Source organism: Nyctibius grandis, chromosome 5, assembly GCF_013368605.1.
Source record: "Nyctibius grandis isolate bNycGra1 chromosome 5, bNycGra1.pri, whole genome shotgun sequence".
Lineage (NCBI taxonomy): Eukaryota > Metazoa > Chordata > Aves > Nyctibiiformes > Nyctibiidae > Nyctibius > Nyctibius grandis.
The window spans coordinates 71,607,335-71,634,835 of NC_090662.1; the positions used below are offsets into that span (position 1 = coordinate 71,607,335).

General features: G+C 49.5%; 1 protein-coding gene across 1 annotated transcript; it reads right to left on the reverse strand.

The window, feature by feature from the left end:
• Positions 1 to 504: 504 nt before the first annotated feature.
• On the reverse strand, positions 505 to 27,501 carry LOC137663534 (sodium- and chloride-dependent GABA transporter 1-like). The gene is made up of 14 exons (XM_068400875.1): positions 27,310 to 27,501; positions 24,328 to 24,459; positions 23,529 to 23,629; positions 20,861 to 20,970; positions 20,342 to 20,474; positions 18,993 to 19,127; positions 16,956 to 17,059; positions 16,523 to 16,647; positions 15,581 to 15,693; positions 9,978 to 10,109; positions 9,136 to 9,238; positions 8,641 to 8,741; positions 7,687 to 7,854; positions 505 to 5,008 (listed from the first exon to the last, which is right to left on the reverse strand). The coding sequence occupies exons 1-14, from the start codon at positions 27,329 to 27,331 to the stop codon at positions 4,904 to 4,906; spliced, it is 1,584 nt and encodes a 527-aa protein (XP_068256976.1). The 5' UTR covers positions 27,332 to 27,501; the 3' UTR covers positions 505 to 4,903.

A 27,501-nucleotide genomic window follows, 5' to 3' on the forward strand; every position in this document is an offset into this window, starting at 1 on the left:
TGGACTCAGGTCCACTCAGGTGGACCAATAGCTGGAGTTGTACAGAGACAGGATCAGACATGTGGAGAGGAAAACCATGCTGTATGGGCACACTGCGTGGCCTCCAGTGCCAGTATTGGCATCCAATGCTGAGTGCCGTGTTTCATGCGCTCAGCTCCTCAGGAAAACAGGAGTGTTCTTGGTGCAAGCTCCATTGCCATGTGTGGTCTGGTAGCTCTCAATACAAGCGAAACCACAGCGGACATGCCCCTTAATAGCTCAGACCCCCTCCCCATTTGACCATTGCCACCAAATGCAACCAGAGTCCCTCAATCCAGAGAGAATTCCCCCAGGACAGGAGAGGGATAAGGACAAGTTGCTCATCCAGAATGACGCTGGCTTTAAGTGCACCCCACCAACGCACAGTACAACTGCACCCAACACATCGTTTAATAGCGTTGCGGACAGACTACAAGCTACGCGGCGGTCGGCTAGCTGAAGCCTTACAGTGCCACACGGCATCAGTATCATGTTGTGGACGTTGCACGTGTTTTATGACCAGCTGCCAGCTGTTGGAGAACATCTGGGAGCATGGCAGCAGGAAGAACTCCTCTCTCCTGGGGGAGAGGATCGTACCCACATCTCCAGGGCGAGCAGCACTTGAGCAGCAATGAAACAGTCTTGCCTTTCCCATTGCCCCCCTCAGCCCCTGCTGCTGCAGCAGAGGGTGGAGGCAATGGCATTTATTTTATTTTTTGCAGCTGTCAGGAAAAAGAGGATTTCAGAAGGACTTGAGCACAACTCCCTAAATAGCTCCTTAGAATTAAGAGGTTTCACAGGGATTATTTCAAGCGGCTGCCCATGGCGGGAGGGAGGGGCCAGTGGGTGCTGGGGAGGCGAGGGGGCAGAGAAAAGGCAGGAGTGCTGTAGGTGAGCATGGGGAGTGGGATCCCCTTCTGAACAACAGCATGGGGGACAGGGGAGCATCCCACTCCCTGGTCATGCACGTATTGTCTGCTAGGTGAGCCAAAAGGAGTGGGGAGCGAAGGGATGGTCACCAGAAGTGACGCACCACGGGAACGGAAGCGGCTCTTGCAAAGGAGTCACTGGCACCGAGCACGGCATGTGCCTGTCAGCTGGTACCCAAAGCGTGAAGTCAACATGCAGATATGGGCTGAACCTGCCCATAGTGGCATTTCTGAGGTGTGGGATGAGCCCCAGGGGCCATCCCCATCCCTGCCTTCTCACTAGACAGGAAATCTGCGTGCAATGGAGGTGGGAAGGCTCTTCTAGCACTAAGGATGGGATGAATTTGAAATGCTGGAGAAGGGGATCAGTCAATCAGACAGAGCTTGACTAAGGACAAATTTCTTCCTGCAAGGCTACAAATGCCAGTCTTTGCAAATCCAAACATTCATGGTGGAAATAAAATAGTGCAAAACCAGGAAAGACCATAAAATCTGTCAGAAGAGGCACAGCTCTGCAGAGACTGGTGGAATATGGGTTGAAATGCCTCTTCTAGTAACACCAAGAAGTAGCATTACTTGGCACAGCGCTTTCTTGTGCAAAGAGGAAGAGAAGACAGATGGAACATTATAATCTTGATATTGGGATGGAAGTTGGTTCTTAGGGACCGGATCCTGCAAAAAGCTGAGCTCCTTCATGCAGTCCTGAGCTCCAGCTTTCAGCAGGCAGAAGGGTTGAGAGTGCGTACAGCGAGGAGCAGAGCCACAGGCATGCAGGAGTAAGTAATAAGGCTGGAAGGAGAGCACATGAGAGAAGCAGGGAAGTGAGGCTGGTAATAATGCAGAGAGATAGAAATGAGGAAAGAACAGAAAGGGTAAGGTGAGAAGAGAAGAGAAGAGAAGAGAAGAGAAGAGAAGAGAAGAGATGAGAAGAGAAGAGAAGAGAAGAGAAGAGAAGAGAAGAGAAGAGAAGAGAAGAGAAGAGAAGAGAAGGAGAAGGGAGGGCGAGCTGTAATTTTACAGCAGTGGAAGCAAAAAAGCAGGAAGAAGCAAGCTGAGGTAGGTAATTTCCACTGGACGGATGATAGTGGGGAAGCAGTGAGTTAAATGAACGAAAAGAAGCAGGGCAGGAGGGAAAGCAAAGGAGAAGGTCACAGACAGAAAACTGAGCAAAAGGTTAAATCTCATCAAATACTATTATGAGCAGCCCATGTGCAGTGTGGCCCCTGCTGCTACAGCTGGAGTGATGTTCTGCACGTGCCACATGCAAGGCCACAAGTCAGAGAGATACTGGGACTAAAATCCCAGCACAAAGGAACTGGAGATTTAGGGATTTCCTCAGACATCAAGGAAGGGACTTTGTTTTCTGGACTGTTCCTTCTCCGTGCCCCTGGAGGAACAACCTGGATGGTACAACTCTGAACAGCTCTCCCAGCAACCGAGCTCTTTGGCCAAGAGTTTCAAAAATGACCACTGGCACTGATTTGTTCTAGCTCAGACCTGAGCTGCCCCAATGAAGTTGAGAAAAATCGGAGTCTACCATGGTTTTAAGACTTCGCTCAAGAATTGACTCCTTTGCCCATCACCCGCCTCTGCAACTCTCAGTCCACATTTAAGGGGAGGGTTACATGACCTGGACACACAGGCAAAAGCAGGTTTCTAGTAAAGTTTATTACTGCGAAGATCAGAGGTTAACATCTGTTTTCAACACAGATGTCCCTCTCAAAGGACATACATGTATAGAAGGAGTGGTTTCCTTTATCCTCCAGTTTATAAAAATAGGTGAAAGTGGAATAGAAAATTTCAGCTATACTAGCACTTGCAATTACAGGACAAAGAACAATGACACTTCTGTGACTGGCTGAGATTAATTGTGATGAACTGTGATTGCAGTGCTCAGTGTTTGGCTTTCAGCTTTACAAGATCAAGCCTGTAAATTCGGCATTTCCTCATGTCTATTTAACAGCTGAAATTTTTTTACCGTAAACACCCTGATGATTAGATGTGGGACAGGGTGTGAACTCAGCTCGTGGTGTGGGAGACCGCAAAACATGCACTCAAGGCCTGGCAGCCATGACCACTAAGAGCCAGGGCACAGCACGTACCACGTGTACAAACACAAACTGGTTATACATCTATAGCAACATTAATTGAGGCGCATTGGCGAGCTGGCAGGGGACCCAACCCCAAAGGTGACCAACTTCAGCTTTCATCGCCAGACGACTTCTTTCCTCTTTACGCTACCGATCCTCAGGCTGGGAGACCAGCAGAAGACAGGGTTGGCCTTGTGCACTGGGTAGTCCCAGCGTTGGGCAGCACAGGGCCAATGTGCACCATGTCACAGCTCCACAGCATGAGTGGGACGTACCTTTCCTCGGATACTCATTTATGTATTCATTGACCCTAAGCCAAGCCGGGGAGTGCGAGCTGGCGGGAAGGCAGGCCAGCAGACCTGGCGATGCTGTCAGGGTGCCAAGGGAAGGGAGAGACTAACTTGCACTGAGCCATGCCGTGTGTTCACACTTGCGATGGGTGCTCATCAAATGCTCTGAGTACACGGGTATCTCTGTGTGGGGTCATTGGGAGGCTGTCACAAATGGGAGCATCACTGTCACACCTGGACATGGTGCTATGATGAGCCACCTCCTTTCTCAAGGCTTTATAAACCAGAAATATACTGCTGCTTTAGGACTGCTCTGAAACACTTCTCTGAGGTGTTGTACACTCCTCCAGCATCATCTACAACAGCTCACAGCCCCCCGTGCTGTGTGTGCTGGGAGGTGGGATGTGCCAGGACCAGCAGCTGGCTGCACAGACACTTCCCAAGGGAAGGCAGCACTCATTCACAGGGGTGGGTTTGAACATGGTGGCTATGTCCTACCAGCTCCCTCAGGAGCTCCTGCCTTCCACTGGCTGGGATTTAGGTGTTGCCACTTCCCAAAAATGGTATAAGCTAAACCACCTGTGGACACCATGCTGCATCTTACTGCTCTCCACCTGGGGATGCAGCCAGGGTGGGTATTTGGCAGGAACTGCCCTGTTCCAGCTCGGGGGTAGATTTGCACTGTGCTGAAAAGTCTCCCCATCGCACAGCAGACCTCTTGTCTCCACACAAAGCTGATTGCAGCAGAGCATGGTCAGTGTAGGAGACTGGGACAGCCTCTAGCAAAGAGCCCTCCACTTACTCTTCTAACTGCATTTTAGGGTCAGGGAGTGGCTACTGCACACATCTGCATAGGGCAGGATGCTCCAGAAGAAAAAGGCTGCCTGCTCTGCTAGGCTCTGGCTCACAGTGCCAGCCCCGATGGATGCCATGAAAATAGCTGGAGACTGCACAGGGCTGAAACACGGCACCTGTGAGCAGCGCACACTGTCCTGATGCCCTTCTCCAGTTCCAGGGCGATGTCTTACAGCTACCAGCATGCTGGACTCCTCACTTGAATCCCTTGTTCTGCCACATCCCCTCCAGTTATGCATTTGCTAGTGTTGGTTTATGCTAGATCGATCGACAGCCATCTGGGATTCGAACCTGGTGGCAGCTGTCTCTCTGGGGTGACAGCACGGCTGTGTGCTACAGGATGCTCTGTGAAAGTTCATGTGGAAAGGCAAGAAGAAGAAGAAGAGAGAAGTGGTCAGCAATCAGTCTAAGCTCTCTAGAAACACCACCTCTTGTCAGGAGGAGGAAGACCTGGGCACCGTCTGCTCTTCTCTGAGAGCCTGAACCAGGATGTTACATGATGAAGACGGTCACTGCACAACACCCTCGTGGCAGCTCAGGCAGAGCCTCAGTAAGCCGGGCTGGAAAGAAGAGATGTGAGAGGGTTCCTCCACCAGGTCCTCTCCTCCACAAGCAAAAGCAACTACAGAGCCGGGGACAGTGAGCTGTGCTGGAGGAGCTTGAGGAACAGGATGTGGTGCAAGCAGCTATGGGGCAGGGCGAGGAGGTCTGGGTTCTCCTCCTAGACAGCGGCATCTGAAACCCTCCCGTTCAAGGACATCTTCATCTGGAGGCCGTTGTTCTGAGCATGCGTCTCTGGCTTGGGCTGTGTCATCTGCTGCAAACGCTGCCCGGGAACAAAGGGAGAGAGTGTGTCAGCTAGGGAACCGGGGGCAACAGCGGTGGGGCAGCCAGGGCATGGCAGCGGCTGAGGGTTGGGACCCCTTGCCCCAAGCCTCAGAGGTGGCCCTAGTTACAGGGCGAGGGGACGATGCGTGCAGCAGGAGTTACTCCTCCAGCACTGTTCAGCAATCCGCTGCAAGCCTCTGCAAGTCACCTTTGCTTTGGTGCTGTGCACAGCACAGTGGCTCCTCCTTTTATCTGAAATACAGGGATCACCCTTATAACATGGGCAAACTGTTACAGGAGGTACCAGCTGCAAGTAGGAATGAGAGCTGCAATGTCACAGTAGACCCATTTTCCCAGCTTCTGTGATTTTTCAACTAGGCTTTATTATAAAGCGTTACTAACTAGGTACAGCATGCTGACAAGGTTAAGGCCTGTGCTGCTGATGCAGATCAGACCAGTCCACCTGCATCAACCTTTGCACTAGCAGCAATTCCTCTCACCCTGAGCTGATCAAATGAAAAGTGCAGAGCCAAGCAAAGTGAAGCAAGAACCCAGGAAAATATGGAGGGGCAAGTCATTACTGGAGGTGTGTGGACTGAGCATCAGGAGTGATGAAGAAGAATGAATCACTTTTGCCTGTCAGGGAGGGACTGGTGCTGTGAGTTGCAAAAGAGAAGGCAGAGCAGGATTGAGCCTGACCTGAATAGACATCACTAAGTCAGGAAGAAGCTCTTTCCAGCAAAGGGAAAAAAGCTCCTACTCTGCAATACCACTGAAGTGGCTGTTGCTGGGTGAAGTCCCTGAAATGTTCACCGAGCTGCTTCTGCCATGCATGGTCTTTTTTTTTCCCCCCCCCCTCACATTCATGCTCAGTAGGATCAAAATGACTTGTAATCTTTCATGTCTGTCAAAACCACTTTATTCAGCATTGGCATCTAATTTCCCTCCAGCTCCAGCTCTGTTACAAACTAATCCAGGATCTGTGCATATAAGAGGCCAAAAATTCTCTCTGTCTCTCTGGAACCAACACACGCACGCACAGAAGCCAGCATTCTTCCTGCTGCCATCTGCTGCTTGCTCCTGGGTCTATGAACAGTGGGGAGGAGGTCTGGGTCTCCTGAGGTGTGTAGATGCTGTTAGAGGGAGAGCGGGATGAGGAGGGTGCACACCAGCCACTCATGCTGCTGACTGGCACTGCTGGTTTGCACGAGATGCTGAGGGGATGGGTGGAAACATGCTCATGAGCTGCCCTCAGATGCCAGGGCGTGCTTTCACCATCCCTAGTGGAAACAGGATTGAGACTAAGTGAAGGGTTTTTTGTAGCTCGTATTACGAGGGGATAAGGAGCCTGAATATCTGAAAAAGGACCTACTATTGGAATTGCCTCTGGCCTTCAACACAAAATCACCAAAGCGTCTTGACATAACACCCTGGCTTGCGTCCTGCAGGAACCTCGATGCGAATCTCAACACCAATGGCAAGAACCTAAACTCGACCTTAGATGAGAGACCAGAAACTGAAAGCAGATCTAAGACACCAGACCCACCCAGTTCCCACATCAGAGCCCATCCAAATGGAGAGCTGGGAGGAAGGAAAGTCAAATTCACCTGCAGCTTGACCTCAGAGGCAGAAGGTCTGAAGCTGACCTCAGCCCAGCAATTCCAGCCAAAACATTTCATAATTAAACATTATTCAAAATACAGCATCCATGAGGTAAACGAATGGAATTTAGAAGGCATCTCGTGGCTGTTGCAGCTGGACTGGGAAAGCCATAAATCAGCACCCCTGTGGTGACTTCTTACACCTGTAGCTTGCAGCAGACAGCATGGAGCCAGGGACTTTGCACACAGTGCTCTCAAGACTGAATCAACACTGTAAATAAAATCTTAACAGGTATTACGAGGTATGACATACAGAGACTTATGATTCACTGCTACATAAACCCCTGCTCAAACTAAAAAGAAAATGTTTTAAACAAAATCAGAGTTGTGGGTATTGTGGGTCCTGCATAAAAGTCTGCCTTCCTTCTTAACCCCTCATTCACTGGATGCCCTTTGCAAAGCACATAACAAGCTACCACTATGCATGTCTGTCACTAGCAGGTCCTAGCCCTGAGATATTTCAAGCTTCCTGCTTGGACAAAGTCAATCTTTCTGCCAGGTAGCCACACTCATAGCCAGCGACTGCCGGGAACTGGTATTTCTCTGGGTTAAGAAACCTCAAGGGTTTCTTCCCAGTCTCTACCAGGGCTCAAGTCCCCTGCACCAGAGAGATATCTTGGGGAAGAGGGCTCCCTTTCTGTGATGGTGACATCACAAAGCTCAATGAGGCACAATGGACTGATCTAAGGAAAGACTACCTGAAGGTCTACCCACTTGGCCAGATGCAGCCAGCCGCATGCTGCCCAGCAGTGCTCCCAGACATGTAGACATGTTAGTGCTCACTTGTGCTAGTAACTCCTCTCAAGCAAGCCCGTGTCACCAGAGGCTGTTCTGTGTGCTGGCGCTGATTTGAGCCCTCCTGAACAAGAGGGTGTGCAGAGCTCCTGCAACACTGACCTGAAGTACTCTGACAACTTTGTTAGAGCAGAATATGCTTGGTTCTCCCTAGATTTAGTTCAGTGGGGGGGTTTACTCTAAGCAGAGAGCAGAAGAGGAGTGGTGAAGGCATTCATACCTGCTGGAAAGTTCCTGTTGAGGTGAAGAAACAGTACAGCATGTATCCTGGAATCAGCACCATGGAGGACAGAGCCATAAGCCAACCAATGCCTTGTCCCCACACAGGATAGATGTATTTTCCCAGTGTCAGAGGGGTCATTTCCACCACGCTGAAGGAGAACACGCCCTGGGAAAAGAGCACCAGCCATTTTAGGTGAAGGCGTGCAAAATCAGGGTCCACCCATCCATTCTTTCCCTATCCTCTTAGCTCCCAAGAGTCTTACAGCAATCTAACAGCTCCTTAAACTAGTCTAGATGCTCTCAGCCCACCAACTGGTAACTTTAAATCATTTCTCCCCTGATTATTCTATGTAAAAAGCTGGAACTGGAATACGCCTAATTTCCTTCTTCACCAGACTACTCAGACAAGCAGTGCCCCCACACCGGCTCCTAAGCAAGTTAACAGCATCCTCGCAGCTGGCCTCAGGAGTCTTCATCTTCCTATCATTGGTCTTCTCACGCCATTCCCTGTACGTCTGCTGGAAGTGCAGGAACCAGCAAAGGCTAAATTGCTCTGTGGTCAGCTATACTACGTTTGCTGATGTTTTTTGCTCTGACAAAGCCTATCAGGGTCTGAGGCTAGAGCTGGAGTAGCTAAGAGTCTTCACCAGAACCGATAATAGCTTTTTAAAACAGTAAATTATTTGCTTATCTTTTGGCATCTCAGAAAGAAGAATGAAGAACTGATGGCATCATTTAGATTAAAACAATCATCTAGAACTTCTCTTACAGGTGATTTCCAGCAGACAGAGTGAAAGAGTCTCCTATATTACTTTACCCATCTCAGGTCTGCCTAGAACCACCTTGTACCAGACCTATACTGGGTTGAGAACATCGTGTTTACCCTACAGCCAATCCAAACTAAGAGGTCCTTCTGGATCCACTCCCGTAGATAAGATGCCTCCCTTCTTACCAGGCAGACAAGAGGAGTGAAGAAGGCCCAGCAGATCTTCCACCAAATGCAAGGTTTGTAGCCAATCATTTCTTCAATGTTACTGTAAAATCTGTTCACACCTACAAGAAGAAATGAGCACTGAAGAAAACATGCCATGTCATCACCTCTTCTCATTACAGAGCACAGGCCAGCTACAGCAAGAGGGTGATGATGCTGTGGCATGAGAATCATTATCTGGAGGGTACAGGGTTCAGGGACACAAAAGCAGATTTGTGCTGGCATCTTCCATGTTCCTGGTGTTATCTTGAAGGACCAGAAGGCAGGACCCTAGGCATCTGCCAGCTTGTGCAGAGGTCTTTGTGGTGGCCTGGAGAAGTGAGGAGACAGCCTCTTGCTCCTGATTTTCTGGAGTTATCAGCCTAAGTCATTTTCAGCTGCAAAGTTTTCACTGGTTTCTGAAATAACTCACCATGCCCATGGAGAAAACAAAGGAACAAGGTCTTTTGTGCTTACCGTAACACCAAGAAATTGAGATGGTCTCAAAGAAGACAAGAAAGAGAAGACACATGCCACTGGCTGAGTAGTAATCAAACAGCTTGAAGACATAAATACCACCCTGAGAAGACAAAACCAGGGTCAAGGAGTTTAGTTATAGATTACGGTCAACAATAACAGCTGGCTGCTTGGATTGCTACTATCTGCATCTGCTGGCTTTAATGTTAATTTCCTTGGACAGTAGAGCCAGTGTTGCGATGTTTCCACTGCAGCCTGGTTCCCAGCAGCAAAACCAATGTGCTCTTACAGACAATTAGCCAGCCTGTTCAGGCATGGCCAAAGGTGAGGAGAAAAGCAGGGATTCACTAGGATTTGTTACTTTTCTCTGTTTTAGATGGAGTCACATAATTTAGTCTGCTCTGCTCCTCCCAGGAGTTTTGCTGCCTTGCCTCCTCCTGAACCTGTGGTGCTCCACAAATGGTCTCCAGACCATTCAGCCCTGACCTCCACATGTGAAACTTGGCTTCAGCCCCAGAGGTTCAGGGCCCCAACAGACTGGTCTTCTTTTAGTTATCTTAACCCCTTGCACTAAGCATTTCCTTAGCTTGGGCTCTGTTGGCTTTAGCCCTTACTGCAAATAGCAAAAGAACAAGCCAGACTGACAACAGGTTGGTGGTAAAAATTATGAAGGCATCCTAAGTCACTTGAGATGTGGCAGTGATGAGCAAGCCCATTTATCCAGTGGTTATGATGGCTCCTAGGGATGCTGTTGCTTCTCCCAAAGCTTTTCGTGTTGCTGTGCTATGCCAGAGAGACTGGAAAGGTGTTGTGATTGGAGGTACAAGCATGGCTATCTGTACCTGAGTGATGTTGGAGAATCCAATGAGATAAGAGACGAAACAGACTACTGCGATGAAGACCTTCTTCCTGGCTCTCAGGACGTGAGGATACTCATCTATCAGGGCTGTAATGAACCCTTCCACAGTGCAGAACTATAGGAAAAGTATACACCAAAGACATATATATAAGTATCTTAGCCTGACATCATCACCTCCAACATTTAACTCCAATGTTGGGATCCTCATTGCTTTAAGTGCTCTCTGCAGACACTAGAAAAGAAGGGGGCACCTCTGCACAAAGTTGGTCCAAACCATCTTCTGAAAATGCCTCTCTCTCTCCACTGACTATAGAGGGAGCTAAAAGTACCAGAGTTAAATACCTAAAATTAGCCGAGATAAATCTCCGCCTTCTGCCTCCTCTTTCTTCCCCCGAACTCTTGAGGGCCTCCTCGCTCCCCCATGCTGCCAGTCTCTCTGTCACAGCAATGTGTCTGTCTGCTGCTGGGGCACGTGCAGGACCTTGCTTGCTCTTCCTTTCCCATGTGTGCTCTTCTCAGCCTATTGCAACAGCGCTTGTGCCGTTCAATGGTCTAAAACACTCATTAAGGAGCTACATTAGCCACTGCCCAGTCTCACATCCGTGTGCATAACAACAACGTCTCTCACTACCCAGTCCTTCACTTTATTTCACTTTTTCGAGCGCACTGCATTAAGTGCATGCAGTACGTTAAAAGCCCATCCTCACAGCACATGGTTTTTCTAAAGCTGAAAACACCTGGCTGGCTTGTGCAGTGCTATACCAGGCACAGTGTATTAATGCTGTCTGCACCATAACACATAAAGAAGTCCCCATGAGTGTTACCTTCAAATCAGTTTGCCTACTAGCTGTGCCCTATGGCATGAGGACAGCTGGACTGTGAAGTGCATCCTTCCTTTCTATTTCTTGTTAAATTGTGAGATTCACTTTTACATCTCACTCATGGAAGCCACTGGTAACATAGAGCTCTCAGAGAGCACATCATGCCTCTAGCAAAAATACTGGGAAGTTTATGAGGGCGGCAAGCGCCTGGTTTCCCTGGTCACCCTCAGTAAACGTACAAGCCAGTGCAATGAAAATGAAAAAGGTTTCATTGCTCTTGGATGTCAGGGACCTCCTTGTCCCTGGGTGAGCGCTCTAGAAAGTGCTGGCTTTTAGATTCAGCTTTGAATAGGGAGACAAGAAGAAAAAAAACCTAGAGTGGAGGTAGAGGCAGAGGTACATAGACTATAAAGAGCAGCAGAGGGCTGAAAAGATCTATGGAAGAAAAGCAGGGAGTCTGAGCTGTGCCTATAGCTGAGCAGAGGTGGCAGAAGATCTGGCACATCTCTGGCTGCTGGGGCTGGCTTCCACCTGGGCACAGAGCGAGGCAGAGAGCCATGTCTCTTCCCAGGGTTTCATATGCGCACGGTGCAGTGTGGAAAGCCGGTATTCCCAGAGCACCAAAGCTCAACTACTTCAACTCGAATTTTTAATGAGCTAAGCCTTTTATGTGGGACACAGGTGCTATTAAAGCATCTTTTGCCATTTGGGCATGGGTTAAGCTGCCTTTATACTCATTGACAGTGACCTCTTCACACCATCCCACCTGGCTTGTTGTCTGTAAGAGTCAGGACTGAGCTGGCACCACAGTGTGAAGAGCCAGCGTGACAAAAAAAACACTGTCGAAAGCTATTCCTTCCACGTGGATGCATGGCCAGGCACTGCTGGAGCCGTGGGCAAGGCCAGGTGGTCTGGCACCAGGCAAGGCAGAGAGGGAAAAGGGTTCGGAGGGTGGTTGGGGGCAGAGGGTGGATGTGAGGGATGTCCAGTGGAGAAGAAGTGAAGGAAAAGATGCCTCAGATAATGGGAGGGTGTAAAATCGACAGCCCTTTGGTGCAGGAAGAGGGATCAAAGTCAGGGAAAGCACAGAGGAAAAGACGGGGAGACGGGTGATGGGGAACAGGGCTACAAAGTGAGTTTGAAATCTCTTTTGCCTCCTATCAAAATTAAGCTGGTGTGTAATGGATGAGGTGGGGAACCAAACGGTGGTACGCTGCTTTTTTTTAGCCTTAAAAAGGCAATGGCCTTCATACCTTTTACTGAAAATTGCCTCATGCCAGCCTCGGGCCTCAGAGGTGATGCAGCTTGGAGGAGGATCACCTTTCCAGCCCTGGGGACTGTGACTGCCTGGCTGGCCTGGGGTCCGCATTTCCCAGCTGCATACCCAACCTTAGATGCTTGCACGAGATAAGTAGGCACCTGAGTGAAAGCATGCTGCTTTCAGGAGTGATGCGGATCTGGTCACTGTCATGCCTCCTGGTCTCATGCATGTCCTGTGTGTGCGGGTGGACACATGTGTGTACACACACACACACACACCCCCCCCGACACACACACTCCCCCACACTCCCCCTGCATGCAGACTTCAGTCTGCTTTCCAAAAAGTTTCATTTTTCCCACCAACTGTCTCCAGCCATAATTTTTAACACATATTCTGGTCTTCTTCATGCCTCGCCCTGTGATATTGTTTATCTCCTAAAGATTATATTTCCATTCACTTTTCTCTTTTGCTCTTTTTCCCCTTCAGGGGCTTAATCATTACACAAGCTGCTGGATCTGACAATGTGGGCGATATAGGTGGCGTCTTGGTCTGAATGAAAGTCTGTCTTCCATTCTCTCCCAGTGTCAGGGGCTTGCTATCCCCTCCTTGACCACACAGAGCACCCTGACTGGGACCTATGGGCCCACGGGGGGTTCAACCACACCTGCCAAATGTGCAGCAGAGAGCCAGGAGAGTGGGTCTCACTGCTCTCAGCTGTAATTCCTCATTAATATCCTGTGAGAGACAGCCTCACATGTGACAGACACAGGCTTGCAGTCACAAGGCTTGCTAGCTCCCTTGGGGAGAAAATGCCTGACCTGGAAACTGGTAGGTTAAAAGAAAGCATTAGCATATTATGCAAGAGGGTCTAGGCACAAGAGAGCTAAAGCTGGGATGGATCAGAGGCAGAGTGAACATTAAGGCACATGAGCGGCAAGTGGGGGCACAGGAGGGAGGCACGTGTCTGTCAATATAGGTCATTCATCCCATTCAAGTAACTGCAGATGAGATGAGCACCCTGGCAGAAAGAGGCAGATGTAGCTGTGCTGCCGCTGTAGAAGACTGGCTATCGAAGCTAATGGACACGGGTGGACCTACTCTCACCATCGTTAAGGGGTTGGGGCTTGTCGCTGCATTGTAAACACAGATCTCAGCCCTACCTTCCTTCTCTAGCCAGGCTTCCAAGCATCTCTGCTGTGCCTACAGCCCTGTGCCCAGCTGGTGACAAGGGGCAGCCCCAGCCCAGCAGCCCCAGGGGTGCAGGGTGCAAGAAATACCCTATGGCCCTGCCGTGCCTCAGGGACTGGGCTGCTGACCCAAACGAAAAATGGCTGCCCCCGGTCTGCAAATACCACAAGCAATATTTAATCAGCACATAGCAAAACCATCTCTTTTTTTTTTTTTTTAACTGGACACTTCAAAACGCATGTGCAATTGCAGCCATTGTTGCAGTCTGTGTTACTTGTTTTATATGCATAAGCTGCCACGCTGTTAATGGTGTGTTTGATTGAATCAGAGCTCCAGCATGCAGACAGAAAGCTTCTTCACGTGTATTTATCTGTGCTTTTTTAAAAGCTTGTTTTCCTTCTGATGCTTTGCTCCCCATCCCTTCCTCCTCCTCCTCCAGGCAATGATAGCCCCCCCCAGACTGCCTGCCTTCTAAGACTAGCTGTCAGAAGGAACTTGGAGAATTTCAAGTGGTATTTCAGAAGCAAATGCAGCAAATAAATTCCACACAATGCTTAGAGGGTTTATTGTCATGTCTCAAACCACTTACAAGCGCTGAGTGAATAATCCATGGAGAGTATTTTTTTTTCTGTAAATGTAGGTTCTTTTGGAACATTTAGTCATTATTTGAAATTATTTGCCAAATAATGTCTGTGGTAATGCAGACATGAGCTTTATGATGTGTTTATGGGAGAGTGCCATAATTGAAAACCAGATTTGGTGGATTAGATTTTCCTGGAAACTAGGTGTGACATTTCAAGAATAGGTCTGCATCTGTTTATGAACTAGACTTGGGTTTATGAATGCTGCATGTAATCCAAGAGAGCATCCATTTTGTACCAGTGGTTTGTACTGCAAGGAAAGAGCATGTGGGCACAGGGGAGGATGTGACAGACCAAGCACAGGCTTTTGAAGGAGCCTTTGATTTTTGATGCACTCAAAAGGGAGGCACACTGCAACTGACTGCTTCACTGGTACCTACTTTTATGCTGAATTATCGGGAAAAAAGTATCACTGCTTGTAAAAATGCAGAGACCATGTTTTTTTTTTTTGTTTTGTGAGGGCTCTGAGGGGCGTAGGGTAGAGAGACCTGTTGCTACATCCAGCTGCTTCCCACTCAAATATCTTGTAAGACTTATCTAATGGCAAAACACTCAGGGTACCCAGGCACCAGCCTTTCCCAAGGCACGGCTCCTTCCTTTTGCCAGGATCTTTCCCTGCTCACCTACAAACCAGGCCAGGGTGCTTCTGCTCTGCTCAGGGCCACTTTTGTTATCAACAACAATGCCAAAATGCTGCATCAAACCACCATTCCCACACCACCGCAGAGCCCTAGTTCAAACACCGTGTCACTGCCTTTCTCGGTGCAACGTGTTGATACTGAGTCAGAGCTGGTCTGGCTGGAGACTGGTGCCTTGTGCAGAGTGCTCCTCCCAGCTCCTGGGAGTAGAGAAGATGGAGACTTTCTACCCTAACCTGTGAATGTAAGCCAAAGTAATGACATTTTCTTGACAGTGCCTCACAGTAAATGCAGTTTGGTCAAGGTGCTTCACGACACGGTAAGGAAATCCAAAGCATCCAAACTGAGCTTCTCACAAAATACCAAGGGAGCTGTGATGACCAAAAACTATTATCACGCAGACACGAAATTAAACAGTTAATACTGATTTCACTTATTTCACATACCTATTTTGAGGGAAAAAAAAATCACATCTTAGAAGAAAAAAGCAGTTATTACTTGAAAGAAATATTTTTCCTTTTTCCCTTGCCCCAAAGTATTTTGGCAGGGATAGTTTCCCACTAGCTTTACTTAGAGCCTGTGAGCTCATCTGCCAGGGTCACCCGGCAAGATAGGGACATGCTGTGTCCCCGCAGCAGCACCAGCATTCCACCAGGGCCAAAAATAGATCTGAATGGAGAAAAGCTTTCCAAAGATCCTCTCCTCCTACAGGGAAGTGGTGATTGTCTTATAAGGCTGACTGGTTCTGCTGGGCTGCTGGAAGCTGGTCATTACTCTTCTTTTTAACTGGCAGCAGGACAAGGACTGGTGCATTGGGTAGTGGTTAGATTCCACCACAGCTGCAGTAGATGCCCACCTTAGGGAAGAATGCAGAGGCAATGGCCACATGGGGGACTTTGATTCATGCAGTTGCATCTCACCATTAAGAGTAAGAAAAGACCCTGCTCAGCACTGTCCCAAGGTTCAGAAGGGGACACTACCATCGTATCTGAAGATATCTTCATATCTTACCTCACCTTGTCCCTGGGTTGTCTCACCTGACTATCCAGACCCAACATCAGCAGCATGGAGAAGAAGAGGATCGACCAGAGTGGGGACAGGGGCAGCTGTGTGACAACCTGAGGGTAGGCGAGGAAAGCCAGTCCAGGGCCTGTGGTAATGGAAAGAGGGAAGAGCCCATGTTTACAAAGCATTTGATGGAAAGTCTGAGCTAAGGGCCACAGTTCAACAGAGGCACAATGATTACAGTCAAGAATTGCAGGTATTTAATACAGGAGCTAGAAACACCTGAGCCTTCACCCACGGCAAACCAACCAGTGGGGTACACAGAGGTAGGGTGGGGAGGCAGGAATGACTGGAGAAATGCTTTGCCTTTTCTTTTCCTGCAAGCAAGAAAGTCATCAAATTACTGCTACCAAATGGAGCTGGAGCACTTTGCTAGAAAAATAAACTGATATTCAGAGCTGATTATAACTTTCCTGATGTCTTTTTTTTTCCATCACAAAATGCTGTTTCTTGAGATAAAAGCCTTCTCTGGGAAGACAACAATTTCAAAATATGTCTTTGTGCAACAAGACACAGTCTCATCTTGGTTAAAAAATTATTCTGAGATTACAGTTTCAAAATTTGGCATGGAAAAAGGACTCCAAATTTTGATCACCCCTACTGAAAACATAACCAGTATCTTTTCTCCATAGGAAGGTTTCAGAAAGCAAATGGCCTAAATATTTCACTGCAGCAAAAGCACGTAAAACTTCAGCACTAAAAGAAGGTGAACATTAAAAGCAGGCAGAGATGCCCCTTGCAGCCAGAGTGCGATGAACATCAGCCACAGGTTCCTGAGACCCACCTTGGTGGGAGGGCGTGCAAAAAGGCTTGCACACTTGGGCCCAGTCAGGAAAGGCCTGGGAGCATCCCATGCTCCCTGACAAATTGCTCTAAAATGTTGCTATTGCATTTGAACCTGAGTTTCTGCTTACCTGAGGAGGCCAGCTCTGAGATTGACTTCTTTGTGATGTGAGACATGAAGCCAACAATAGAGAAAATAACAAATCCGGCAAATAAGCTTGTGGTGGAGTTTATACAGCAGACAATAATGGAGTCTCTGGAAGAGAGAAAGAAAGAAAAGAAACCACCTGCAGGTCCCTACCAAGAGGCCAGGAGCGAAGGGTAGGATAAACAAAAGCCCAAGCCCTGCTGAGAGCAGTTCCTGTGCCTTGGAGAGGTAGCACAGGGGACTTGTTAAGTGTGCTGCAGGCAGGGGACCCCACTATGATGATCGCAGCATGCCCCTAGGCTGCACGTTGCCAGCGAGGGGACGTTGGAGATCAGGCACCTCAGACTCACCATGACCCCCTCCCTCACCCACGAGCGATCCCCACCACACAGGAGGCTGGAAAAATCCCAACAGACCTGTAGACATTGTTGTGGAAAGTGTTGTAACTCCCCAGTGCAATGAGGGACCCCAGCCCCAGGCCATAAGAGAAGAAGATCTGCGTGGCTGCGTCCATCCAGACCTGCAGAGAAGAAGCCGGTTTTGGGTCTGCCTTCGTCTGTGTTGCCAGGTCGGTGCGTCCAGCCCTCTGAGCACAGCTGCCCTCCCTCCTTTGAGCAATAGCTCAGCACGGAGGGGATGGATGAGACACCTGGATACTTCAGTGTTTATCCTGTCTATCAGAGAGGGTGTGGGATCTGCTGGGGCCAATAGCTTGGTGTCTTTGCTTTGCCAGGTAAGGCTGTTGCACCCTGGAGACAAACACCAACCTCTGGACCACGCCACCCATCACTCCCTCCAGCTTTTGCAAACCTGCTGCCTGGGTTGCGCTGGGAGAGGAGTGCAGCAGGAGGGACTCCATGCTGCTGAGCTGCTGCAGGAGATGTGTCTGCAGCAGGAGGGGCTCCATGGTGCTTAGCTGCTGCAGGAGACATGTCTGCAGCAGGAAGGACTCCATGCTGCAGGCGCATCTCCTGCAGCAGCTCAATGCAGGGCTAGCGAGGGGGCTGGATGCACACCATGGGGCTGTGGGCTTGGCCACCCAACCCACTGGGGTGGTCAGGACCTGTGGGCATCCTGTCACTAGGGCCACGGGTACCTGCGATGCTGGCTGCTGACCCAAGTTCCAAGGAAATGTTTGGGCCAGCAGCTGGAAATGTCACAGGAGCCACCTTGAAACCTGTAGCTGTGTTACTGCCAACCAGGCTGAACACATCTGAAGAAAAGACTTTTCCGTGCCTTTCTGAACACTTATCTCCAGGGCAAGGTAGAGCTCAGAGATGGTGATGCAGGTGGAGAAGAGAATAATGGAGACAGCTTGTGCGGCCCCAATTCACCTGCAGGGTGGTGATGCTGTGCGTTTGTGTCACACAGACATGGCCGGAGCACGCTGCCTCTTGGAGCCACCATGCGTTTCACAGCTCTGGGGGTCAGCAGGGCCCCTGCACCTCAACCCATGGAAACAGGGTTGCCAGGGGACTTTAGCACAGGGCACTGAGTCGGGGATGTGGCATTTGCCTCTCCTTGCAGTGTCAGGCTCCTCTCAGAGACCCACGTCCCACACTCACCCCCTCCATTCCTCTTCCACTAGCATGTCTTTGATTTTCCAACATGGAGTTTCTTGTGCAAACAACTGCAGAGGACAGCTTGCAAAGCTGGTCCTGGTGTCTTAGGGGTTTAAACCCTAGAAGGCACATGAAAAGGGGGCAGACTATTCGTTTCTTAGTTGCACAGTATTTAAACACCTCTTCTGATCTTGAGAGCCCTGTTTTCAGCACTAGAGCCAATGCAGCTGGCAATATGGTACAGTTACAGTGAGTTTCCTGCGACAGGGATCATTGGGACCCCTCGGGAAATGACGGGTGTCCAGTTGTCCCCACTCACACATGACTGGTGACCTCTGGAGCCATAGGAGCATCACTGCTGCAAAAGGCAGAGTCTGTGTGGCCTGAAAAAACTTTGCCTTTGTGAGCCTCCATGGTTCTCCTGGGTCCCCCCTGTGCTTCCCCTGATCAAAGCAACGTTACTGGCCAACAGTCATCATTTAAGCACTTCCCAAAATTGCTGCCATGTGTACTGTTGCGCTTCTGAGGCCCCCATGCCAGCACCACCACATCCTCCTTTTTCTGGGGCCATCAGGTCAAGGCTAAATTGCCAGCCCTGAGATAGTGAAATGGGCCATTCCCAGCCTGGAGGGGAGGTTCCTTCGTTAGGGTAATCTCTCAAACCCCTGCCCCATGGATAACACAGCTTGAGTACAGCAGAGCTGCTGCATGGATTTCCACCTGCAAAGGGCCTGCCCTTCATCTTTGTCTCAGCTTGTGAGGGTTGTGACTGCTTGAACAGGGAACTACTCCATTTTATTTTTAATGCTTAAAATATTCAAGGGAAGTGCCTGAGGAAGACTAATGTGGAGACAACCGGGAGGCAAGAGCTGTCCTCACTAGGCTACGAACCTCGGAGTCGGAGAGCTTTCTGAAGTCGGGCGTGAGGTAGAAGAGGATCCCTTCCTTGGCTCCTGGCAGCGTGACTCCCCGGAAGAAGAGGATGAAGAGCATGAAGTAGGGGTAGGTGGCCGAGAAGTACACCACCTGCAAAAGACACCATGGGAGAGAAGCCCTCAGCCCACCAGTGCCCAGGAGCTTTCCTGCTCGTGGTGGCATTGGGTCCAGTGTGTGTCCCTGTGAGGGGGGAAGGGGCTCCCCATGCACTGCTGCTTTCAGCAGCATTTCCTTGCATTTTCTGTCTCCTGTTTCCATGCTAGTAATGTTTCTGGCTGTTTGAGGTCTCTCTCTGCCAATGGCATGCAAGGACACACTAATCACAAAAGTAGCATGCTAAAGTCTGGATGAATTGCCCAAAGACCAGGGAATTGCACAGGGATAAATTTAGTCCACATAAGTAATCCCTTTAAGTCATCACATCCTTGTTTTGCAGAGCTAAAGCTGGTGTTTCTCTAGTCCAATGCATCAAGCAACGTGAGTCGTCTTGACTCCACTGCTTGCTTTTCAGCACTGTTTCAGGGACTGGCGGGTACATGCCATCCTTCATCACGGGACCCATACCAGCAATCACCAGGGCTCTGCTGGGGCTGCGTAGCTAAAACCTGTTTGAGAGCCACTGGGGAAGTTAACAGCTTAGGTGACCTACGCCTGAAGTGCTTCTTTCTGATCTCTCCTCTAGATTATTCCTTTCATAATATTGTCCTGCTACACCATGCTGTGCTCTAAATAACACATCTCAGTATCTCAGCATCACTGTTTCACTAAACTAAGCAATTACCTTTCCGCTGTGCTAGCCTGAAAGGCTACACAGTGAATAACAATGTGCTTCTGATCTGAAGGTCTCCCACCAATCCCTAAAGGGCAGCAAGAAAATTTTCAAAGGAGATGGTGAGGTTTTTTTTCCACCAGCAGCACTTTAAGACACTATGATTTTCCAAAGGGGGAGCCCAGAAGAGGCCTCACTCTCTCAAAGGTCTGTCCTTAGGTGGGAAATGTAAGTAATCTCCAAAAATCTCTTCCCAAGACCTTCAGAGAGACTGAGCGCTCAGACCCATGACTTTACAGGAAAGAGTTATTCTCTATGCTTAGAATGAAAATTACCATAAACACAGTAGCAATTTTTACAGCCATGAAAGGTAAATGTCAGAAATTTAATAGCATCTACTGTGATTCTGCCTTGAAACGTCATAACCTCAGTTATAGGCACTCAAACAAAATTGAGTCTGGAGTACATTTCAACAGCTGATACCCAAGTGTGGCAATGAGAGGCAGCACCAAAACACCTGGTCCTTGCACCGTACCTTGCCTGTCCACTCCACGCCCTTCCAGATGGAGAAGTAGACCAGCAGCCAGGCCAGGGCCAGCATGCCAGCCAGGGGCCAGCGGATGGTGCCAGGCTCCCCCAGGCCCCCGGACATCTGGTGCATGTTCCTCCTAGGGGTGGGAGAGGTGGTGTTAAGGGGAAATCTGACCGTTGGGGACAGAGGGACCAGAGATCCCGGAGGTGTCTGCAGGACAAAGGGCCAGGTGCAGACAAGCATGAGAGCCCACAAAACCCTAAAGGGACCTGAGGCTCATCGTGATGGGATAAAGTAAGGAGCAGAGAGGCAGAGAGGCTGTTATTCCCCCTATCCATCTGACCTGCAGCTCCACAGTGCACCCCACGCCCATGCCCACCCAGACCGATGGCTGGCTCTGACCCTGCTCCTGCCAAGGCTGTCCAAGGAAAGGTGCCGGCAGGCACGGCCACAGCCCCGGTGAGCAGGTGCAACGGCCTCAGCGAGGGGGAGAAACCTGGTGTAGGCAGGCTGTGGACGTACTCCCAGAACTCGGTGACGGCGCTGGTGAGGTTGGTGGTGTTGCTCAGGGAGTAGTTGGAGAAGCAGCGGTCGGTGTTCCAGGCGTTCCCGCAGCTCTGCCACGGCAGGTCCTGCACCGTCACAAGGACAGCAGGGTTATCATTAACGTACACTCTCCAAAGGGCAGGGGCGAGAAGCGAAATTTCTCATCTTTTAAACTGAAACCCCATTTTTTTTTTTGCAAAGAGGATGGGTGGCTCCTCTGGATGGGCGGGAACCTTGCAGCCAAAAGCATGAAATGATTTTCCAAACTAATGATAAATTGGCACACGGATTTTCCAGGAAACAATATCACGACGTGATTAGGGCAATGCTGTGGCTCTAATAAAATGTTAGCAATTCCCCAGATAGAAAGCCATTTCCAATTAACTGTTGCTAATTAATAGCTACTAACTAAAATAGCTACTAGGGGATATTGTGTTTATAATCATTACAGTTTTTGGCTAGCTTCTCTCAACAAGTGGTTGGAATGTACTGCACAAAGAATAAACACTGATGTGTTTCGTCTCTCATTTATACCAAGCTTCAATGCTTAAAAAGCAATGTGGCATTGAGAATGAGGGCTGACGGTTTGTCTACACGAATAAACCACTGTAACGTAAGCCCAGGAGTAAATTTAAAGCGTAGTAGCTATTTCATGCTGTCCCCTGCCCTGATTATAAGCAGGACAAAGGGATTCCTGGGAGATGTTTACACCCTAGGTATCAGTGTGACGGCAGCACACTGCTACAGACCTGATACAATCAGCTCTGGTGCTGCAAGCGATGAAACCGCAGCGTCAGGGGCTGTGCGAGCACGCAGGGCAACTCGCCCATGCCATGTAGTGCCACAGCCAAGGCAGCCCAACAAGAGCAGCTCAGATATGTCTCCGTGTGCAGCAATCTCATTTCCCGAGTACAGTGCATGTAGATAAATTCAGAACGACTGTTTTGGGTGATTTCCCTCTGCAGATGAGACCTCAGGCTCCAGCTCAACAAAGCCTTAAGAAGATATTTGTATCCATTCCTATTCATCCACGAACACAGACCCCTTTGGAAATATTATCGATGTTTTAAGTGCTTTGTGGCATCAGTGCCTTTAAGTGCTGCTTTCAGCCCCCATCTAAATCAGTTCACTCCAGCAGTTGATACCTCCTAACGTGCACACTGGCTTGGCAGAAGCAGGGCTATGGAGGGGTAGGCGGGGACACCTCGGTGCCACCCAAGCTGTTTCACCCACACAGTGATTTCATTGTGGACTCGCTAATTGCATTGAAGCAAATGCAATGGCTCAAGCCATGCTGCACAGGAGCCCTTCAGCCAAGCAGTTTGCCCATAGAGACGCTGCGCAACTCTTATAAGGAGGGGCAGGCAGGGGAACGGTTTGTTGCTGCTCCACTTCCTCTGAATTTCAGAGGACAGAAACTGCAGAAAGTAATCTGGTTTCCTGTTCAGGTTCAAAATACTCCTAGTCAAATTCAGGAGGAACAGGGGACAGGCATCAGCCTAGCTTTTTGATTTGCACCTTGTCCCCTTTGGGGAATCTGGAAATATCTCTGGTAAGAGAAAGGGCCTTGGGCCAAACACCTGGAGCTGCCTGTGTAGACACGAGCACTGTCACCAGTCACTGTGAGACATGAATGTACCAAAGCCTCATCCTAAGATGCATCCTGCCCAGGGTGTAACTGGGTTGGGTTCCTTTGGGATAGACTTCTGTTCATTTGGGAATCCCTGAGGGTGCACCTAATCATCCATGACTGACAATTTTGTTCTGGACCCAGGAGCCTACAGTGGGTATTGGCAGTAGAAGCACAGCTGGGAATGCCAAACAGAATATTTTAGCGAAAGTCTTGATAGATACTTGAAATCTTTGATCTAACAAAAAGTGAAATTGGATGTACAACGTTCATAACAGCATTTCAGGGTTATTCCTAAATGAAAAAAAGATCCCATTTGATCCCCAGAGTTGATGTCTTTAAGGCTGCAGGTTGCTCATAGTTAAGTTAAGGGAGCTCTTCCCAGATGCTGGGCTGAAATAAATCATTCAGCTACCAAGAAGTTAACATGGGACGTGATTCTAACCTTGTATGGTAGAAGACCCTGCTATGGGAGAGGAACCCACTATAAACCACAACGCCAAAGTACGTGTTAAGGGACAGCCACAAGTAGATGTCTAAATGCTTTCTGAATGACTTTCCCAGCAGAAAAAAAAATCCCCGGGATTTCATTTATCTAGAGAAGCATAAATGAGGACGAATTAAGGTCAGGACTGTGTCATGTGTGAATAAGAACATGTTGTGACAAAACCAGTTGTGTAAATGTGCAGCTCTTAGATTCACACAGCTCTAGAAACACTACAGAGACACAGGGTGGGTTATAAAGACTGATGTGAGTGGGGAAGAGTTCCCAGAGAGGGGATGAGATCAGCCCCTCCAGAGGACAAGCACCAGTACCCATCAGCACTACACGACTGCCTTCAGGGCTGATGAACCTCTTTGGGAAGGGTCCGGCAGGGTGCTGGCAAAGGCTCTTTGCACAAGCTGCAAGTAGTTAGCATGTGTTTCGTGGCATAAACAACTCCACCTCATAAAGCAGGGAGTAAGGACCCAGAACACAGCCAATGCCATGCTGTAGACATGTCTGTGACTCACCGCAGTGAAAGAGTTGAAGAGATAGTAGAGAGCCCAGGCGATGATGACAATGTAGTAGATGTTCAGCCAGAAGGAGAGAACCACAGCTGCCAGCCCCACTCCTGCAAACGAAGGCAGAGAGCAGCATCAATCTGGGTGCCTGCTGCCCAACTGCACTCACAGACACCACAATAAGTTTTGTGGCAGAGCCAGAAAAAGTGAACCAGCTCATCAGCGCAGCACCTGATACAGCTACACTGAATTGGTCAGCAAGGGAGGCTTATTCCCTCACATCTCTCACCCACCCATTTCCACTAGGTGAGAAGCGCTACCTTTCAGTATGCTACAGGTACTTCAGGGACAGAGCTCCATGAAGACAGGATATGGTTACTTCCCCAACAGAACCGCTCTTTCTCACATCCAAGGCATTTCTGAATCACCACTGTTTTCCAGAATGCTGCTGCTCCAGACACAGTGACAGGTTCACGTCCCCTACCTACAGCTTTCCTGTGCAATTAAAGTGAGCCCATGTGGGGAGGCTTGGGGCAGGTCTTCTGTAACCAGAGCCCCTCCATTGCAGTTCCTGCTGTTCATGAAATGCCTTGTCACCACACAAGATATGCTTGAGCAGAGTACAGTGATGTTAGTGACTGCAGACATCAGGGTCAAGGACAGCTTGATAAAGACAGAGGGGAAAAAACTCCCTTCACCTGCCACCCCATGCCAGTCCCCAAGGATTTGCTGATTTGCTTCCCAAACCATTAAAGGGTTTTTGTTTGTAGTTATGTGCCATCGCCTTAACAAACTTACAGTACAATACCTTTAAACATGGGTGCTAATTTCCATACTCCCAGTCCACCGACCGAGGTGTACTGGCCCAGGGCGGTTTCCAGCAGGAAGAGAGGAATTCCAGCAAACACCAGTGTCAGGAAATAGGGGATAAGGAAGGCCCCTGAAAGAAGGAGCAATGTTATCAGACGGTTCCCCCTTTTACCGAGAAGTAAATGCCGCCAGCTGCGGTTTCTCGCTCCACAGCACCCACATGATAAGGAGCAGACTTGCTTGGAAGCAACAGTTTGCAACTGGAATTGGTGTGTTTAGTAGGTCTCCCATTGAGATCACCACTGCCTTCCCCTTACCTGTTCCTATCACTATGAACATATAAGTATCATATATACATACGTATATACTGGTTCCACTAGCTATGTAATGGCAGTCTCACTTAGTTGCTAGATATTTAGGCAATGTCAAGCCCAACCTGGCGATGAACCCAAAAGCCTGGACTCTGACACCGGTAACTTGTTCTTGTTGATATTTCCTGTCTTACCGGCAGCAGCTCCCAATTCTTCACCCTGAGGGAAAAGGGCACAGGAATTTCTGACACTGGCCACTACTTCTTTGTTTATAGCTATTTCAGTCTTTTAAGGAAACTGTGGCTGAGACCGTATGTGCTCTTGTAACAGCCCTATACATCTCCCCACCCTTACTCTAGGATTTACCCTTAAAATTCCTGGTGAAAACATTATTCCTCTCTATGGACTCTCTGAAAATCATATCTCATCACTAGAAATGAGGTAGTGCAGCCATTCAGTAGAGATATTACTTGCACCCCCATTATAAGAGCAAATACAATCGAAGAGCCTCGCCATATGATTTGAAGGCTGTACACGTTCAGGTCATCCTGATTTCTAGGACTTGGGACAAAGCTCGTTTTCCAGCTTCCTCATTCATGTTCTGTAGTATGCCATCGTCCCTGAGGAGGACAAACTCCTGCAGAAGATGATGGCCGGGGAGAGAAAGGGGACACTCAGTTTGGTCAGAAGCAGCTGGCCGTGTCCAGGATGGCACTGCTTTCTGCACTAGCTGGAGGGCTGAGCTATCAGTCTGAGTCGTCTCCTCCAGATATTAGCGGGAAAGCAAACACAGAGCCAGCGAGCAAAGCCACTCTGGAGAGCTGCAGCCCAGCTTGCACCCAGCAGAGCCAGGCTCCAGCAGCTGCTCTCCTAGGGCAGGGAAGCAGCGAGGCACAGTCAGGGGTGCTGGCTCAGGGGGGACACAGCTGGGGATGCCTGCCTGCCAAGCAGGGAGCTGAGCCCAGCTGGGAGAGGCAGGCACCAGCACCTGGCGTGGGAGTCTGCAGGAGGTAGCGTGCAAGAGGAGCTGGAAGTGGGTGGTGGGGAGAAAACATGCTCCAGGCAGGCAGCTCGATGACCATGAGCCTAAATCGCAAGCTGGCATGGAAGCGCAGGCTCTCAGCTTCACCAGCAGCCTGGCGTGGAGGAGCAAACAGCTTTGAGCATTGCTGCAGGAGGAGCGCTGCCCGCTCGGCTACCTCCCCTACACTCTCACTAGCCACTGCAGCCTGCAGGGCTGGGACAGGGCCAGACCCCCAGGCGCCCTGCGGGAAGCCAGGGCCCGCTCGAGGACACGGATGCTGCCTCGCTACCATTGTAGCTCATTGTAGAGTTTGGAGACTGAGCTTATCAGCAGTCACAGTGCCTGGCTTGCTTCTGTGCAAACACCTAATGAAATTTGGCCACAGCCCTGACGATCCTGCATTTTTCATCTACAGCAGGTCGGGAAGGTTTGTAGGTGAAAGGTTTTATTAGACTATAGAGAAAAAAAAACAGATAAACATTTGGACCCAGGTCATTTATCCTGGCTTGACAAAAATCGTCTAGAATAGGGGAAAAGCTACAAACCAGACCACAACCTTAAAGTGAGGGCAGTGGGCAATGACACTGCTACTCCGGAGCGTCAGGTCCCTAAGCAGGCACGGATAACACCCCCAGGTGCTGTACAGACAGAGGTGAAATCAGTTTGGAAATTGGTACCTAAAATTTGCCTGCCTGTGCCTAAATCCTTGGCACAGAGAGAAAGGGGTAGTCTTTAATCTCTAGCCCTGTCTGGGCTGCTGAAAGGTCTGGTTCAGTTCCTGGGCCTGCTAAAAATGATTGTGCATGACCTTGGGAGAGCCCAAACCTGTCTCCAAAGTCCATGGGTCAAAGGGGTGACAGTGCTGGTCCTGCCCTGACTGCTCAGGGCACTGGCCCTTGGAGGCAGAGGAGGATCACACAGTGCCTGGCACTCACTGTGCAGCCCCAGATCTGCCTGCAGTCTCCAGCTCCTAATGCCGTACAGCAAGGAATAATAATTAATCCTTAAAATGGCAAACACTGCCCACGAATCAAAAGTTGAGCATTACAAGCTGTTATATGCCGTTGCTTGGAGTCTCAATGTGTAAATGAGAAATGCATGATGCCTATTTAAAGACATGTTCTTCTTTCAAGTTATTCAAGCTCTGGATCTCACAGACAATTTTTAGCAGCTACTGCGCCACATTTAGAGTCAGTTTAGAGTCCAGTAAAATCCTGTTGACATCAGAAGGACTGCATGAGGTTAGAAACCAGTGTAGATGCTGGAGCATTAGTCATAGCTGGGTACATTCAGCTGCGTGCAGAGCCAGCAGGGAGCCCAGGCATCACTTTGGGTAAAGCCTGCTCCCCGCAGCGATGGGCCTCGCACCGGGCTGCTGTACCCTGGGTGAATATCCCCTAATTATGTGATGTGCCCGACTACGATGCTGAGCAAATCAGCCGTGAGCTGATACAATGTGACAGCGGTAAGTGAGACGACAATATTTCCATTCAGTTCAATTTGCCTGTGCGTAATGGAAGCAGCCCACACGGCCGTGCGCTGAGCAGCACACATGCAGGACGCTAAAATTAGAGTCCCATCCGCAGCCTGCTCTGCTCAGCTCTGGAGGTGCCTCCGTTGGGGGCAGAGCCAAGACGGTGCCCACCTGGTTGCGAATCAGATGCCATGTGACCCTTCCTTTCTGCTCCGCGTCGGCTCCCAGTGACGTGTTCATGCGTCAGCTCTCCTGCCTGTCTCCGGCATTGGCAGCCTCCGCTTGCTGCTCATTATTGCCGGCTGCAGGAACAGTCGTGCCTGTAAAGAGCCTGCCCAGGTAGGGGTGAGAGGAACAAGCGAT